This window comes from Otolemur garnettii, unplaced genomic scaffold (genome assembly GCF_000181295.1).
Source record: "Otolemur garnettii isolate 467f Iridium unplaced genomic scaffold, OtoGar3 scaffold00004, whole genome shotgun sequence".
NCBI lineage: Eukaryota > Metazoa > Chordata > Mammalia > Primates > Galagidae > Otolemur > Otolemur garnettii.
This window is the reverse complement of record NW_003852399.1, coordinates 33,905,802-33,919,686: the sequence shown is the minus strand read 5'-3', so window position 1 is coordinate 33,919,686 and position 13,885 is coordinate 33,905,802. Positions and strand designations below refer to the sequence as shown.

The following is a 13,885-nucleotide window of genomic DNA, read 5'->3' as shown; positions in this document are numbered from 1 at the left end:
GGCAGTGTTTTCTCTAATATCTTTCTGCTGCCATATCCAATCCAGTGAAGTACCAACTCACCACCTACATATTTTCAAGACCTTCTCTTTTGTGGCAAAGAACCTCAACTTGGTTTCCCATAGAACTCGGAATGCCCATGCAAAAATATTCTACAACCTATGATGCAACAGTGGTTCCAGTGGCTTCTTTTCCAGCAACAGATGAAAATAACATTACTTCTAAGCCCTGCCAATCACAGACATTCTCAGCCAACAGAAGTGTGCACTGCCTTCCTGGATATGACAAAGTGGTCACCTTAATAAAACTAGAAAAATGCAATAGCTCCTAAATTCCCCCAAAACATAGTCATAGTCTGGGTTCATCAGTAATACTTCACACATTTGAATCTGACATCTAATAGTGCTTATATTTTAATCTCCTATAGCAATTCTATAAGTCAAAGTACAAAACCAAAGCTCTATTGGCAATGGTTAGATTTTTGAATGTTTTTAGAAGCAATAGCAGACTATTTCTTCAGACAAAGCAAAAGAACAATTTTCAGTCTGTATCTCTTAAGATCTGATGCCCAGCCAGATGATAAAGTCCCTGCTCATCTAAATAAGCTGTTACTGGGTTTTGTCCACAAGTGGTTCAAAGAGGTCATTTTCTAAATTCCCCAAGTGCCCTGGGTCCAAACTTGAGAATGCAGGGCACAGTGGATGCCTGAGTAGCAACACTAACCTCCACCCATGTCAGCCTCCAGACCCCTCATTTCTAACCGTAAACACTAGTACATCCGTCATCTTGTCCAGTTACTATAACAGAAAAACATAAAGGTAATTTTCCTTGAATTAAACCTAATATCTTTAGTTCCTACTCACTATATAAGTGGAGTCATTTCTTCATCATTCACTTTTGGAAAAAATACAGTTAACTAAATTTCAGATAATGCTCAGGTTTAGGATGGCTTGGAAAGAAGGAATTCCTACTCCCAATGCTACTTCTTTAAAATGGAGAGAAGCAGGAAGCTAGTGATTTACTACACTGATCCATTTCTCAGCCAAATGAAAATGTATAGCGACCCCTCACCTCAATGTTAGAATTAAAAAATATAACGGCTTTGTTTTTCACTCTTCTAACCATGGAAAACGCCCAAAGCTTACTCCTGATATCACTTGTAGACTGATACATAAGGGAGTCAGAAAGCCTAAAGATCATGGGGTCTGCCCGTTATCTTACTAATGAGAGGTTCACCTGAGGGCTGGGATGCACCCCAGGCTAACCATCAAGTCTACGAATGCACTGGGAGGAGATCTCCAGTTTGCCTGTTACACACACCAGGTCCTTCTTTTTTATAATAGAATATTTTACACTATGCAACTAGTTACAGATTCTCTTTTCTACCGCAAAACATGGTACAGAATCCTTCTCCCTTTACCTTAAGTGGTGACCTGGAGGTTGGACCTGGCCAACTGGTAGATGTTGAGATCAAGACAAAAATGGGATGAACGAGCCTCAGGGACTAGGGATGCTGGACAGAAGACTGCTCCAGCATGCGGGGTAACATCAACAAAGGGAGTAGACTGATTTTTCATGGCCTCAGAGCAGTGTACAATGGAGGTATTCTGATGAAGGAACAGAATTCAGCAATGGAGATGCCTGGATCAGCAGACACTGAGGAATACAGACTGGTACACAATTAGGTGTATCTAAGAGCATGTCTGCTAGTACCTAACTCTGGTTCCTATGTGAAGGGTGAGGAGAGGGTAAATGAAATAGTGAGTGAGATCATGGCTGCTAAGGAAAATCTCAAGCCACATATCCAAAGAATAAAGTCTTGACTATTAAAACCCAAGCACAAAGGAAGTCATTAATTTGGAGAACACAAGGAAACCTCAATTTTCCAAATCAAGGCAAAAGGTCAACTCAAAAGAGCAACTATGGCCACAGTCTTAGAACAAGGGGCTGAAGTTACTGAAAGACGAAAATGAATCCCTTACTGAAAATCAATGATGAAAATGCATGTGAAGGTTAAGGCTAGGCTCATAGTAGGTCTCTAACATTTATATGTTCCTCCCCTCTCTCCCAACAACTAAGTGGTAGCCCTTGAAAGCCCTGAGCACACTTAGAAGTGGTCTGCGCCCCAGGTGTTAAAAGATTAACGAACCCAGTCAATCACATTCCCTAAGGCACTTAGAAGTGCTTGGATTGTTGGTGACACAATAGGAAAACGTTACATTTGTGCCCTTTGGCACGCCTCTTCTTTGGGATCTATATTCTAAAAGCCCTATTCACCCAAATACTGATTTGCTTTAGAGACACTGATCAATATGAAAACTACAAAAACAAATGCCTACCTTATTCCTTTACACATTACATTATGCAGACATCACCAGTGGAATTACCAAAGCAGAGGATTTTAAGTTGGTCTCTCCTAGTCACTGAAAATGTTAGTAGTTATACACAGCACTAATGGTTTTAAATTTTTTTTGAACAAAAGGGTCCCATTTAAACATCAGTCATGGAGCAATTACTTTACCAGTGTTTCTGATGGGAGAGCCTGGACATGATTTCATAAACTATGAAGATTCTGAACAAAGTTCTAGGAAGCTCTCCCCTGTTGGTACCACGTAAGGTACTGTGGCTTCAACAGAAAAAAAACTCATCAGATCACAAGGGACGGGATTATGCCTGCGAATGAACTTTTTAATACTGAGGTGACCCAGCGTCTTTTCCTGGGTGCCAAAGTGTTTGGTGCTATTCCAGGAAATCTACCTACATAATGCCTGGCTCTCTTTTCAGCACAACATGCCACATTGGAATATAGTTTGGGCTTCAAATTGGAAATTCCATTTCTTAAAAGCATTATTTTTTGGTTAATTACCTACATGGAATCACAAATACACATATTCACACTGAAGTCAAACTAACACTTCTCTTGAGTTTGGTGTTTCAGGAGAAATATTTCATTTGTTAATATCAAACACACTAACGTGTCTCTCTTCTCCTTTACCCATTCTTGAAATACTCTGAATTCATCTGTGAAGAGTGTGTCTAGTAATTCACATGTGAAGCCACAAGCTACACAGCTAATTGGGCCTAATTGAGTCAAATCTTACCCTAGACAAATTACTATAGGTATAAGTCAACCCAACTGCAATGGAGAATTAAGTTAATATTAAACATTATCCAAATTTCTTAAGTCTTCACTCCACCTTAATTCTCTATCTATGCCCATGTTTCATATGGATAACACTGCCATTTACTTTCTAATAAGGGATAAAGTATTATTTTTAGTATGATTAAGATGTGTTAGTTTTCTTTTTAATTAAGATTAGATGGTTTTAAAAGAATATGTCTTTCCTAGAAATGTCACTGGTAAAAAGGATCCAATTTTTCTCTAACGTGGTGCTTTCCCTGTCCATAAAACTTATTTGATTAGCAGTACTATAGAAGCTAAAGCTTTTGTATGTAGGCACTCAAGCATAATTTAATCATTTTATTTAAGCATGAAAAAAAATTATTCTGAAAGCTCTGTTAGGTAAAATATCCCTGCTTAGTTTAAACTTACATTTGCAGGTATGTTAAAGGTGAAATAAATCTCAGAATGCTCAGTATGCAAATGAATAGCGTTAACTTTGTTACAATAGTTGGCACTAAGTTAAAAGTTGTAGATTAGAAAACGTAAGAAATAATGATCTCTTTTTAAATACATTGGAACAAGTTATTTTAAAATACATTTTGTTTTGTGTCAACCCATTTTCTATTACCAGGATTTTTCACCTACGGAAACTTCTTTCACAATCAAACAAGATGAGGTCTAATTGCATAATACCATTTATCTGCTGAGGATAAAAGTGCCAACAAATGAAAATGCACATTAGGCAAGAGACTGTCAGAATAGAAATTTTTTTTATTTTATTTTTTTGGTTTTTTTGTTTTTAAATAACCCACTCACATTAACAAAAGACTGCAGTAGCTTCCAAATTATAGGTTGTTATTTTTAGTGGGAGTAGTTCAATATTCATATTGGAGCAGATGTAGCAGTTTAACAAAACAGCTCTTCAAATCCTGCACAAATTGAAAACAGGAAAACTGATTGCATTTTCTCTTATCACTTTCCTTTTCTGAATTGACACTTTTGGCCTTCTGAAAATTTACACATGGCTTTCATCTCAACAGCACCTGCCGATCAAACGGAAACCTAACATTTTCATGAAAATGGTATAAAAGACTAGTTTTGTTCTCAACACTGTGAAGGGCATCAGTTGCCTACTTGATGGCAACAATTGTTGTGTATAAGTCACATCCATAATAGACTCATATTTTCATTAAACTTTTAAAAAAAAATATGCTAAGTCCCTTGTGATATTTTTCTATATTCACTTCTTGTACAGTCCAAAATTCTTTGCCTTAATGCCTGCCTGCCTAATGGTTTCATTATGTAAAGACTACGACATAAAATATGTAACAGGGTAAATTACACTAAGAAGATAACGAATACTTAATATTCTCTGTGCCTCTTCCTGAAATACACATAAATTTATCTCTACATATTACTGCCTATGTATGCACCTGAGTGTGAAATACGTGTCCATCCCATTTTGCATTCCACCCACTAAAAGAAAACTGGAAACAGAAAGTCAGAGCCTGGCCCTTGAAGGCACCTTTTACATCCTTTTACCAGATAGAGATTTAGCAGGTGCTTGGTTGTTTGAGGAAGAACCAATGCCATTCACAGAACACACTGGTGACCTAAATGGAGTGACAGGCCACCTCCTGGGGAGGTAAAGGCAAATCTTGAAAATGGGTATTCTTAAATGTAAAATCTGCCAGATTGTTAGCCAGGTTGCTTCTCAGATCTTCAATGAATGTGCTCCCCACATTTCTCTAGAACACCTAATTCTGAGTAAAATTAAAGATGCTCCTAAGACGTGCAATCTGTGAGTTTCTCAGCCAAGAGCGCCCTACCCTTTCTGAAGGATTCCAGGCTGTTTTTTCCCATTCTGTCTGGGTGATAAGGCAACCTGAAGGCAGAAATGACATCCAGTAATATATGTGCCACTCTGGCCAGTTGGTCTGTGAATTTCAGTGTTTCATCATGCTCACTGAGGCAACAGCCAACCTGAAATGTCAATATGTTCAGTCAATGGAAGTGAAATAATGGGACTCTATTGTCTTACCCAATCGATCTGCCGCTGTCAACAAGGAAACATGCCCCCCTGGCTTTAAACAAATTTTAATTAGGCTTTTAGTTACCAGTCGTACTTATCTATCTATGAAAAGCCCTATTTTGACAACATGTAGGAGCAAAACAATCATTTTTCTACTTTTATTCATTTTAAGAACCTTCCAAAGTTGACATCCCATTTTTTTGAAATACACTTATGCGGTAATAAGACACTTTCTCTTCTTTTAAACTGATCCCGAGCAAAAAAATTCATGGTTCAAATCCAAAATACAAATCTACCTAACAGACTTAGATTTCTATTTCCCTCCAGCCAGAGTTGAGCCACACTATAAAATCAACTAATTCCATCTTAAAAGTCAGCTTCTTTCACTTTCCCCCCTCATTAGAGTGCCCTGAGCATCAACTCGTCCTCCATTCAAAACAAATCACACAAAATCCAACAGTAACGATCAATCCCCCCAGCGGCTACTGTAGCCTCTTCACTCAGTCTATCCATCCGAAAGGGAAAGGGTGAATGAAATTCTGCTTAAAATCGGGTAGGTGTGTGGTGCTAAAAAGGGCAAGGGTGGGGGGCGGGCAGAGGAAGAAATAAGACCTTTTTAAGTCATTCCCATCGCACCTAAGTTCTGTAGCCCTTCATTGCACCGAAAGAGAGTCACACTTGAAAATAAAATAAAAATTAACTAATCAAGTTGTTAAGCGGCTTTCTCGCTCCCTTCTCCATCTAAAGGCTTCGGCGTCCAGTCAATAAATAATCTATTGTTCCCCCTTTATCGAGTCTCTTTAAACCTATTCAGACTGGCAAAACTAAACCCAATTAAAGATAAGGCCCTCCGGTAATCTCACCTCGGTGAGTCCTGTCTGGATAGCAGAGGTGATGGGAGATAGCGCAAGGCCAGGGCTGATGCCGCCTGCTCACCCCGCACAACAAAAGGCAGATTTCTCTTTCTCCCTCTGCTAATCTTTAAATGTAAATTCTCTCCGCCAGCTAAGAGGAGCGACAGATAACATGTTACATCTTCACTTCTCCTGGTCTTATCGACTTCTGAATCGCTGGGCGAGGGAGAGAGGGAGAGAGAAAGCCGCCTCGCCCGCCCGCCCGCCGCCCGCCCCCCGGCCGCCCCTCCTCCGCCCGCGCTCCCCCCTGCACGGAGATTACCTTCTGGCAAAGGAGCGCGGGAGAGCGGCCGCGGCCGCGCGGCACCCAGACCGCGGCTTTGTATTCATTAAACACACATCGGAGCTTATCAGAAGTAAAAGGCTTGTCAGGATGGCACATTGTGTGTGAGTGAGTGTGTGAGCGCAGGAGGGAGAGGAGAGAAGCCAACGTGCATCAGGGTGATTACAATATCAGCAGGGCCCAGATGGAGGCAGGAAAATAAACAGAGGGTGCGTGTGAGACGGAGCGGGAGAGGGAGGAAAAGTGGGAGAGAGAGAGAGGGAAGAGACACAGGCAGGAGGGAAGGAACCGAAAGGGATGGAGGGGGCGGGGGCTCAGGCCCCAGGATGGAGCTGGAAAGTGGGGGAGAAGCATCCTGAGGCTAGCTGGGGATGAGAGGCAGGGCTCCGAGGTGCCTGCATGCCCACATCTGCACCTACCCCAAGAAGAAAGGGGGGAGTCCAGACCAACAAACTGTATGTCCCTGCTCCAGGGCTGGACTGGAACGTTTTAGAGGTTCTGTCAAGGTCAGAGGGGGATCAAGAGATCTAGAGCATACAGGAGACATTCACTATCTCAGCCCCATCTAACCAGCCACAATTTGCAAAACAAACCTAGTGAGTCCGCACAGCAGTTAAGCTGCCTTCCAGACCGACCTCCAGTGGGAGTTCCTGCCCCTTTCTTGGCAGCCCCCCTGCACACCCACCCATACAGAAATGTAAAAGAGCTCCTTTCCCTGGGCTTCAGTGTGTCCCAGTTGAAGATTCCTGCAGCCAGCATCACTGTGATAAAGAGGACCACTTGTGATTGGTAGCTACAGGTGACTCTTAGACACCTGCTCCACCTCCAGAAATTGTGTTGGGGGAGGGGGTTCCTTATGTGTACATATGAGAGTCTATTTTGGAGGTGTGAATCTGAAATTGAGGCAATCAATCTCAGCTTGAGCTGTCTCATGGCTCTTCACCCACCCAGAGCCTGGCAATCAATCAGAGAACAAGCAGGGGCTGATGCCCGTCCATCAGTCCAGAGTTCATCCCCCTCCCAAACAGGGTCAGGACAGAGACACACCTGGGTAGTCCCTTGGGAACCCCTTTTCACTTTTAAATGCGCCCATCAGACAATCTGAACATCTGATCAGATCCCTAATGGCGTGCAGATAATGCCACAAATAAGGTTATTTTATGGGGGGTGGGGATGGGGTAGGGGGTGGTATTTGGTTGTGTTGTGTTTCCAGGCGCTGAAGCTTGGCTAAGAACTCTCACTACAGTATGAGGAGTGAGTTCAGAATGAAGCAGCCAGTAAACTACATAATTTTTTCATGGCACATACTGCAGCCCCAGCTGCTGTGAAATTTAGGATTATAAAATAGTTTGTGTATGGGGTCTCAACAGAAAAGAGACAAAATGAGTGGGGGGCAGGGTGAGTGAGTAGAGAAAAACATAGGCGAGCAAGAGAACTAGCAGCTGCCTTTTAGAAGAGACAAATTTTAAGAGGCTCTTTGGAAAATAAGGAGAGGTATTGTTTAATCAAGCACTCCCCACCAAATCACTTAGGGAAAACCATTTTGTGCGTAGTAGACACCCCCACCCCAATGCGCTGACCCTAAGAAAAGAATTTAAAGCAATTGGATAGGTAACACAAAGCCAAGGATGCTGGACATCAGTGGGGGAAGGGCATGTGTGAAAATCTTGTCATGCAATGAATGTCAGATAAAAGGGGGTCTGCCACAATCCTCCAGTAATCCAATAATGTGAAAAACCTCGTGGTATCCCTGAGACGAGAACAAGGTAATATTTCTCCATAAATCTTCAAAAAGTGACCAGGCTCAATAGTTAGAGAAGGGTGCAAGGGTAGGCAGTGCAAAGCTTGCCAGGCTACCGTACAAAACCAAGGGAGCTCTACATGGGCGAAGATCTGTCATTCTTACGTGTTTTAAATTGAATAACAGATTTCTGCAGTATCATTTTAGCCCTCATAAAAGATCACCTTTCACCCCTTCTAGAGCTGCCATAGAAAAATGTATTCAGAGTAACTAGAAGCAACACACACCCCCTCCCTTTTATTACATTTTACGTTTTAGTTAAATCAGTTCGGACACAGACTACATACAAACGCCTAAAAATCCAACAAAAATCTAGGAATAAGAAATATAAATTCCCACTGATTTTTCTATTATGTGCTCTTTTAAGCAGTGCTATTTTAAAAAAAAATACAGCACTACTGCTTTCAAACCCAGAAAAGGCTTACATTTTTCTTTAAGAGGCATGGCAAACACTAAGGGCATGAAGAAATCTGTGCAAGAGCGAATCTGCCAATGTTCTCATTCTGTAAAGGCACAGTATTTCTATTACTACCTTGTTTGTTCATTGACTTTTGGCTTACAGTTATAGAAAAGATCAACCAATTCTCAAATGGGAAGAATCCATGACTCTCTTCCAAAGCAAACACTTTGCTGCAAAGCTTTCAATTAAAGAAAGAAAGGCAATACAATAATCAAGAAGCGTAATCACGGAATAAGTGTACAACAGAAAGAAAGTGGTTTCTATAATCACAGCTGTCTTAAAGTCCAGGCTAGAGACCAGAAATCTTAATTTCAACTACTTCTTTTCTTAATAATGGGTTACCTTCCTATAAAAGCGAGAAGTCCATCTGCCCCAGGCAGATAAGTTTTGAAGCATTAATTCAGATAAAAATCTAGCATTTTCTTTCTTTCTTTCTTTGAGTATGTGAATTCTACTGTGCTATAATGTGAGAATTCCAACATATGACCATTATGGCATAGTATCTCATTGCTCAGCTTGTCATTATTTCATTTGTAATTCTTATGTTAATTATGTTCATAATTACTATAAACAGATGTGGTAGACATTCATGTGACCTTTTATTGCAGAATGCATTCTTCACTCATTTTGCTTTCATTTCTCATGTATGTGAAGCTGAAATGTGGGGGAAAGAAAAAGGCTTTCTAATTTTCTAATGTTTTCTATGCATAAGTTAAAACAGAACCTACCTTCTCGTTCATCTGCATTTCAGAATATTAGAGCATTCTTAATGATGAAGCTGCTTTGCATCACATTTCTAAATTGCACACTGAACCTCACTAAATTGTAGCTATGGATGCCAAACAAAGGCTAGCCTCCGTGTCTAAGTTGTTTGTCTTTTTTTAATATCAAAGGTTAATGCAGCAGAATTGGGCTTCAAAACCAAGTGCAATAGCAGCTACATAGCGATTTATTCACTCATAACTCAACCATCAACTTCTTTAAATAAAACACATTTACAATAAAATCAGTATGGATTTCATTAGCTGAAAACCTCCTCCAATTTCATTTCTTTGACCCTAATCTATAATTAGTGTGGACAGACAGGTGCAAACCCTTCTCTTCTACAGATGGCTACTGGAAATGGTGCAAAGTAGCTCCTTCTGTTTAAACAACACAGAGATAACCTGCTCTGTCTTATCACTTACAATTACCTCCATTAAACTGAACTAATGTTTGCTTTAATAAAATGTTCACTGTTCTTTAAACATTATTTAGGAACTCTTATATTAATGGCTGTAAAAAAGTGAAGTTGGAAAGTGTCTCTTTAGATGATAATAAACAGCTCACTATGGATAAAATGTTCCCACTGATGGATAATACCCTGTGGTTCACAGAGGTATTTTATTGGATTGAATATTTGTTAGTTATTTTGCACAAATGCTCACATATGATTTTTTAAAGACATTTGAGTGACAATTTAACAAGTATAGGGGGAAATATGTAACATTATTCTTGAAGTTTAGGAGAATGAAAGGCTTAAGTTTTCTTACAGATTTTAAGTTATGAAAATACAGCACTCTTAAAAATCCTAGATTGTTTCATGTATTTGTTCACCTTCTGATAGATTATTCTCAAAGCTGAATGAGTTCATTCTTTAAGGCATATCTAAATATGTAACTGGAAATGTAAGTTCACTCTGCAAGCACATGGTTAAAAACACCATTTCATAATAAATAACTTCCATAAAGACAGAGCTCACTTCTCTCTGCTCCTGCTATCAATAAAGTCTGTGGATCACTACATGATGAATAAGGTGTCCATAAAACAAAGAAGCTTTAAATGCTCAAACAGCAACAAATAAATAGCCTTTCTCACTGAACTTACATAACTTACAGTAATAGACTCCAGCAAAATGCAACTGACTCAGTTTTTTTTCACATGCAAATCCTGCAGGTGCCAATTTTTCAGACTGCTTTGCTATGAAGGGCTATGTTGCCTGCATAAAACCTCAATGAAGAAGGCTTTGCATTCAGTGCCTGTCAGCTGATGTTCATATCAAAGAAGTGAGAAACAGGATTTGACAGTGAAGAATGTTCTGAACTGACAACCACTGACCAGCATTCCTATTGGCAGCATTTCTTTCTTGTGATCCTTTCTCAATGTTTAAAAAAAAAAAGAGGTATTTTTGGCTAAGCTTCTATTTTACAATAAAATAAATTATAGTGGCACCTTACATTTGGTTAGTTCTTTGCAATTTATGAACTGCTCTTTTATCTGCAAATATTTAGACTAACACCTCGAAGAGAGAGCTCATCATCAAATTCTAACATCAAGAGAAATATTTTACTTCTCTCGGAGAGGGAAAATTGTGAAAATATGTACAAGCTGCCATCCTATAGCTGCAACCAGACTCTCCTTTCAGTAACTTGAATTGAAGAGTTTGCATTGTATGGTGGGTAAAATGATTTTTATTAGGAAGGAATCTTGAAAGATCATTTTTAAATCAACTTATTAGCGGGTATTAGTGGGTTGCAGAGACTAAATTTATAAAGGAAAAAATACCATTTCAAAGATTTCTGGTCTGCTTTGAGTTGTCCCAACATAAAAGAAAAAACAGACTAGTCTCTGCACCGCTTTTATTAGGCATGAACTGGACACTGGAGAAGCTCCATCCTGAAATTCTCTTATGCGATTACTTAGCTTTTCAAATAAAGTGACTGCTGCTTAAATGATATGCAATATAATGATTAATGCTTAAACAAAGATACTTATTATAAAGTTCTCAGTATAAAGTCAGTTTTTATGCACCCAGAATGAGACCAATCCCTCGGTTATTTTGTTGGAATTTTGTCTTTTAAATGAATAAACCAATGGAATATCAAATGCTAAACAGCATATAAGCGATGACAGACTTCAACTTGATGTTCATCCTGGCTGCAAAAGGTAAAAAAGGAAAACCTGGATCAAACTAAGATACTCTGATTTCTACTGAGTACAACTGTCACTTTTCTGAAAAATAATAATCAGTTTAAAAAATGATATCATATAACCCTATATAGTATCTGAAGACCACCATAATATTAAAACTACACTAGTCGTTAAGGATAAACCAGGGGGAAATCCATAGAATTATGAATTTGCTTCTGTCCATACATATCACAGCTGACATAAACACCTAGGTTAGAGCTACGATGGTTTAAAAAACAAGGGTGTTTGTTGATCTTTTCTTAAGAACTGTGTGACAGGAGAAACTGGGCACAACAAAATACTCACATGGTCAAGGCAAAATGCTACAATAAACTAAAAGGAGGCCCCCAACACTAGCAAACCACTTATCACAGAGAAGCTGGTCAATTTGTATTCTAGGGAGTGTAGACTCTCTGGGCACAGACCCAGTTCCACTCCTGTTCTATGCAAAGGAGGGCAATGATAATAAAAGCCACTGAGTGCACTTAAAAACGGTACACATGTTTAAAAGGAGACCAGGAGGGGGAAAACCCTGTAAAACACATTTCAGTTCACACAGAAGGTAGAAAGAATGCTTTGGTCAGCAATCTGACCTTTATCAGGAGATAAATCAATTTGCAGCAGCTGGGGACAGCCATTTATATACAGGCTCTGGGCAGATTAATTAAGGGAAGCGAAGTTAAAAATTCAAGGGGGCTCAGAGTTACATTAAGCACATAAAGTTAGTCTGGAGTGGCCTCTCCAGCTCTCCAGGTCTCCATTCCCTCGCCCTGGCCTCCTCGACTGTTCTACAGGACCTCCTCTACGCGAATCCTAGCAATTCCTCAAAGCGACCTTCCGCAGATTCCCCCGGGAAGCAGCAGCCAGGCTGGGGTACTTTCGGATTTGTGGTGACCAATTTTGGAGGAAAACAAAGCTCAAAAGATTTCTCGCCCATACTTTGCAAGGAATAAAGAGACCAAGGGCTGCATGGCTCCCCAGCCAAATTCTCCAAACTGAAAGGCCTTTTGGTGGAAGGGGGAGGGAGGCGGCTATTTTTAGTAACAGTTGTGGTTCACATCCTACTTCCCGGAATCATAGTACTCAAACTTTTCCAAGGGTTGACCGCCCTTACAAAAAAAAAAAAGTTTCAAAAAATAAATTTAAGAGCCTTTTGCTGACAAATGTATTTGCTTTAGGGTTCGTGGTCACCGCCCCGGGAGAGGGGTCTGGGTGCGCCAACCAACCCGGTCCTATCAAGTTCGCAAAGAGGGCGGTGAGCGGCAGGGCGCGCAGCGCTTCTCCACCAGTCCCTGGGCTTCGCCAGATGAGTTGCTGGAAAACGAAAGGAATTCTCCAGACGCGGCACCCGTAGAGGCCCCACCGGGCGAGAGGTACAGGGCACAAGGTTGTCCTTACCGCTCCGCAGAAGCGGGCACCGAATCGGGGCTACGATGGGAACACCCAGGAGATCCCTGCGGTGGTGCCGGGGGCGCGCAAAGGTCGGGCAGAGTCCATGCTGCCCTCCGGTCCCCAGCTGCGAAGCCCGGACCTGTCCGGGGTGGAGCGCTGCCCGCTAGCTCATCCAAGGGATTCGAAGACCCCAAATGCACAGAATAAGAGGGAAAGTTCTCAGGCGGGTGCAAACCTCTTGGGTATCGGAGAAAACCCCCACCCTAGTCCGGGCTGGGTCCCAAAGTTAAGGTTCAGCCTCTCCTAAGGATAAGTTTTCCACCATCAAAACAAGCCTTTCGCCTCCCGTTTAAAAACTCCACGATGCGTACAGGGCCACCTGCCAAATACGCTGTGTACACCTTGACCAGTTGTTTGTCGGGGGGGCTGGGGAGTATCCTACTCATCATCTCCCCGTTCGCATACCGTGATCGTGGACAGAGGGTAAAATTAAAAAGACCGTGCTGGTAATCTAATAGTAAAAATTCATCCTTGGCTGACCCGCGAAGTTCAGTGTCATCGGAGACTGGAGTCACTCTCGATGTTCCTCTTGCCCTGGTGCGTAGTCCTACCCTAATTAAGCTACAAGTACAGCCCGGAGCCTCTCATTCGAATAATCCAACCGAAGATGACGGTCATCGGAACAGTAATTAATAGTAACAGCCAGGGGCCCATCCCCGCCGCCCGCCCGCCGGCCCAGCCCTCCCGCGGACACTTACACTGCACAGGACCGGAGAGTCCCACCATCCGCCACGGGCTGCGAGCTGCAAATAAAACTTCCCGTCGTCTCGGCCGGCCCGCGGGGCGAAGGGGTGAGGGCGCCGCGCGGCTTTCCCCGCGAGGCCAGAGTGTCCGCGGCCTCTCTCCCGAGCGCGCTCTCCACGAGGCCGCGG

The 13,885-nt window shown here is 41.5% G+C and overlaps 1 protein-coding gene across 1 annotated transcript in view; it reads right to left on the bottom strand.

Annotated features, from left to right (window-relative positions):
• Positions 1–6,450, bottom strand: part of RUNX1T1 (RUNX1 translocation partner 1) — a 129,634-nt gene extending 123,184 nt beyond the window's left edge. The window contains 2 exon segments of the mRNA XM_023517563.1: positions 6,331–6,369; positions 6,372–6,450. Of these exon segments, the coding sequence (XP_023373331.1) occupies positions 6,331–6,369; positions 6,372–6,450 (118 nt within the window).
• Between the last annotated feature and the right edge of the window lie 7,435 nt (positions 6,451–13,885).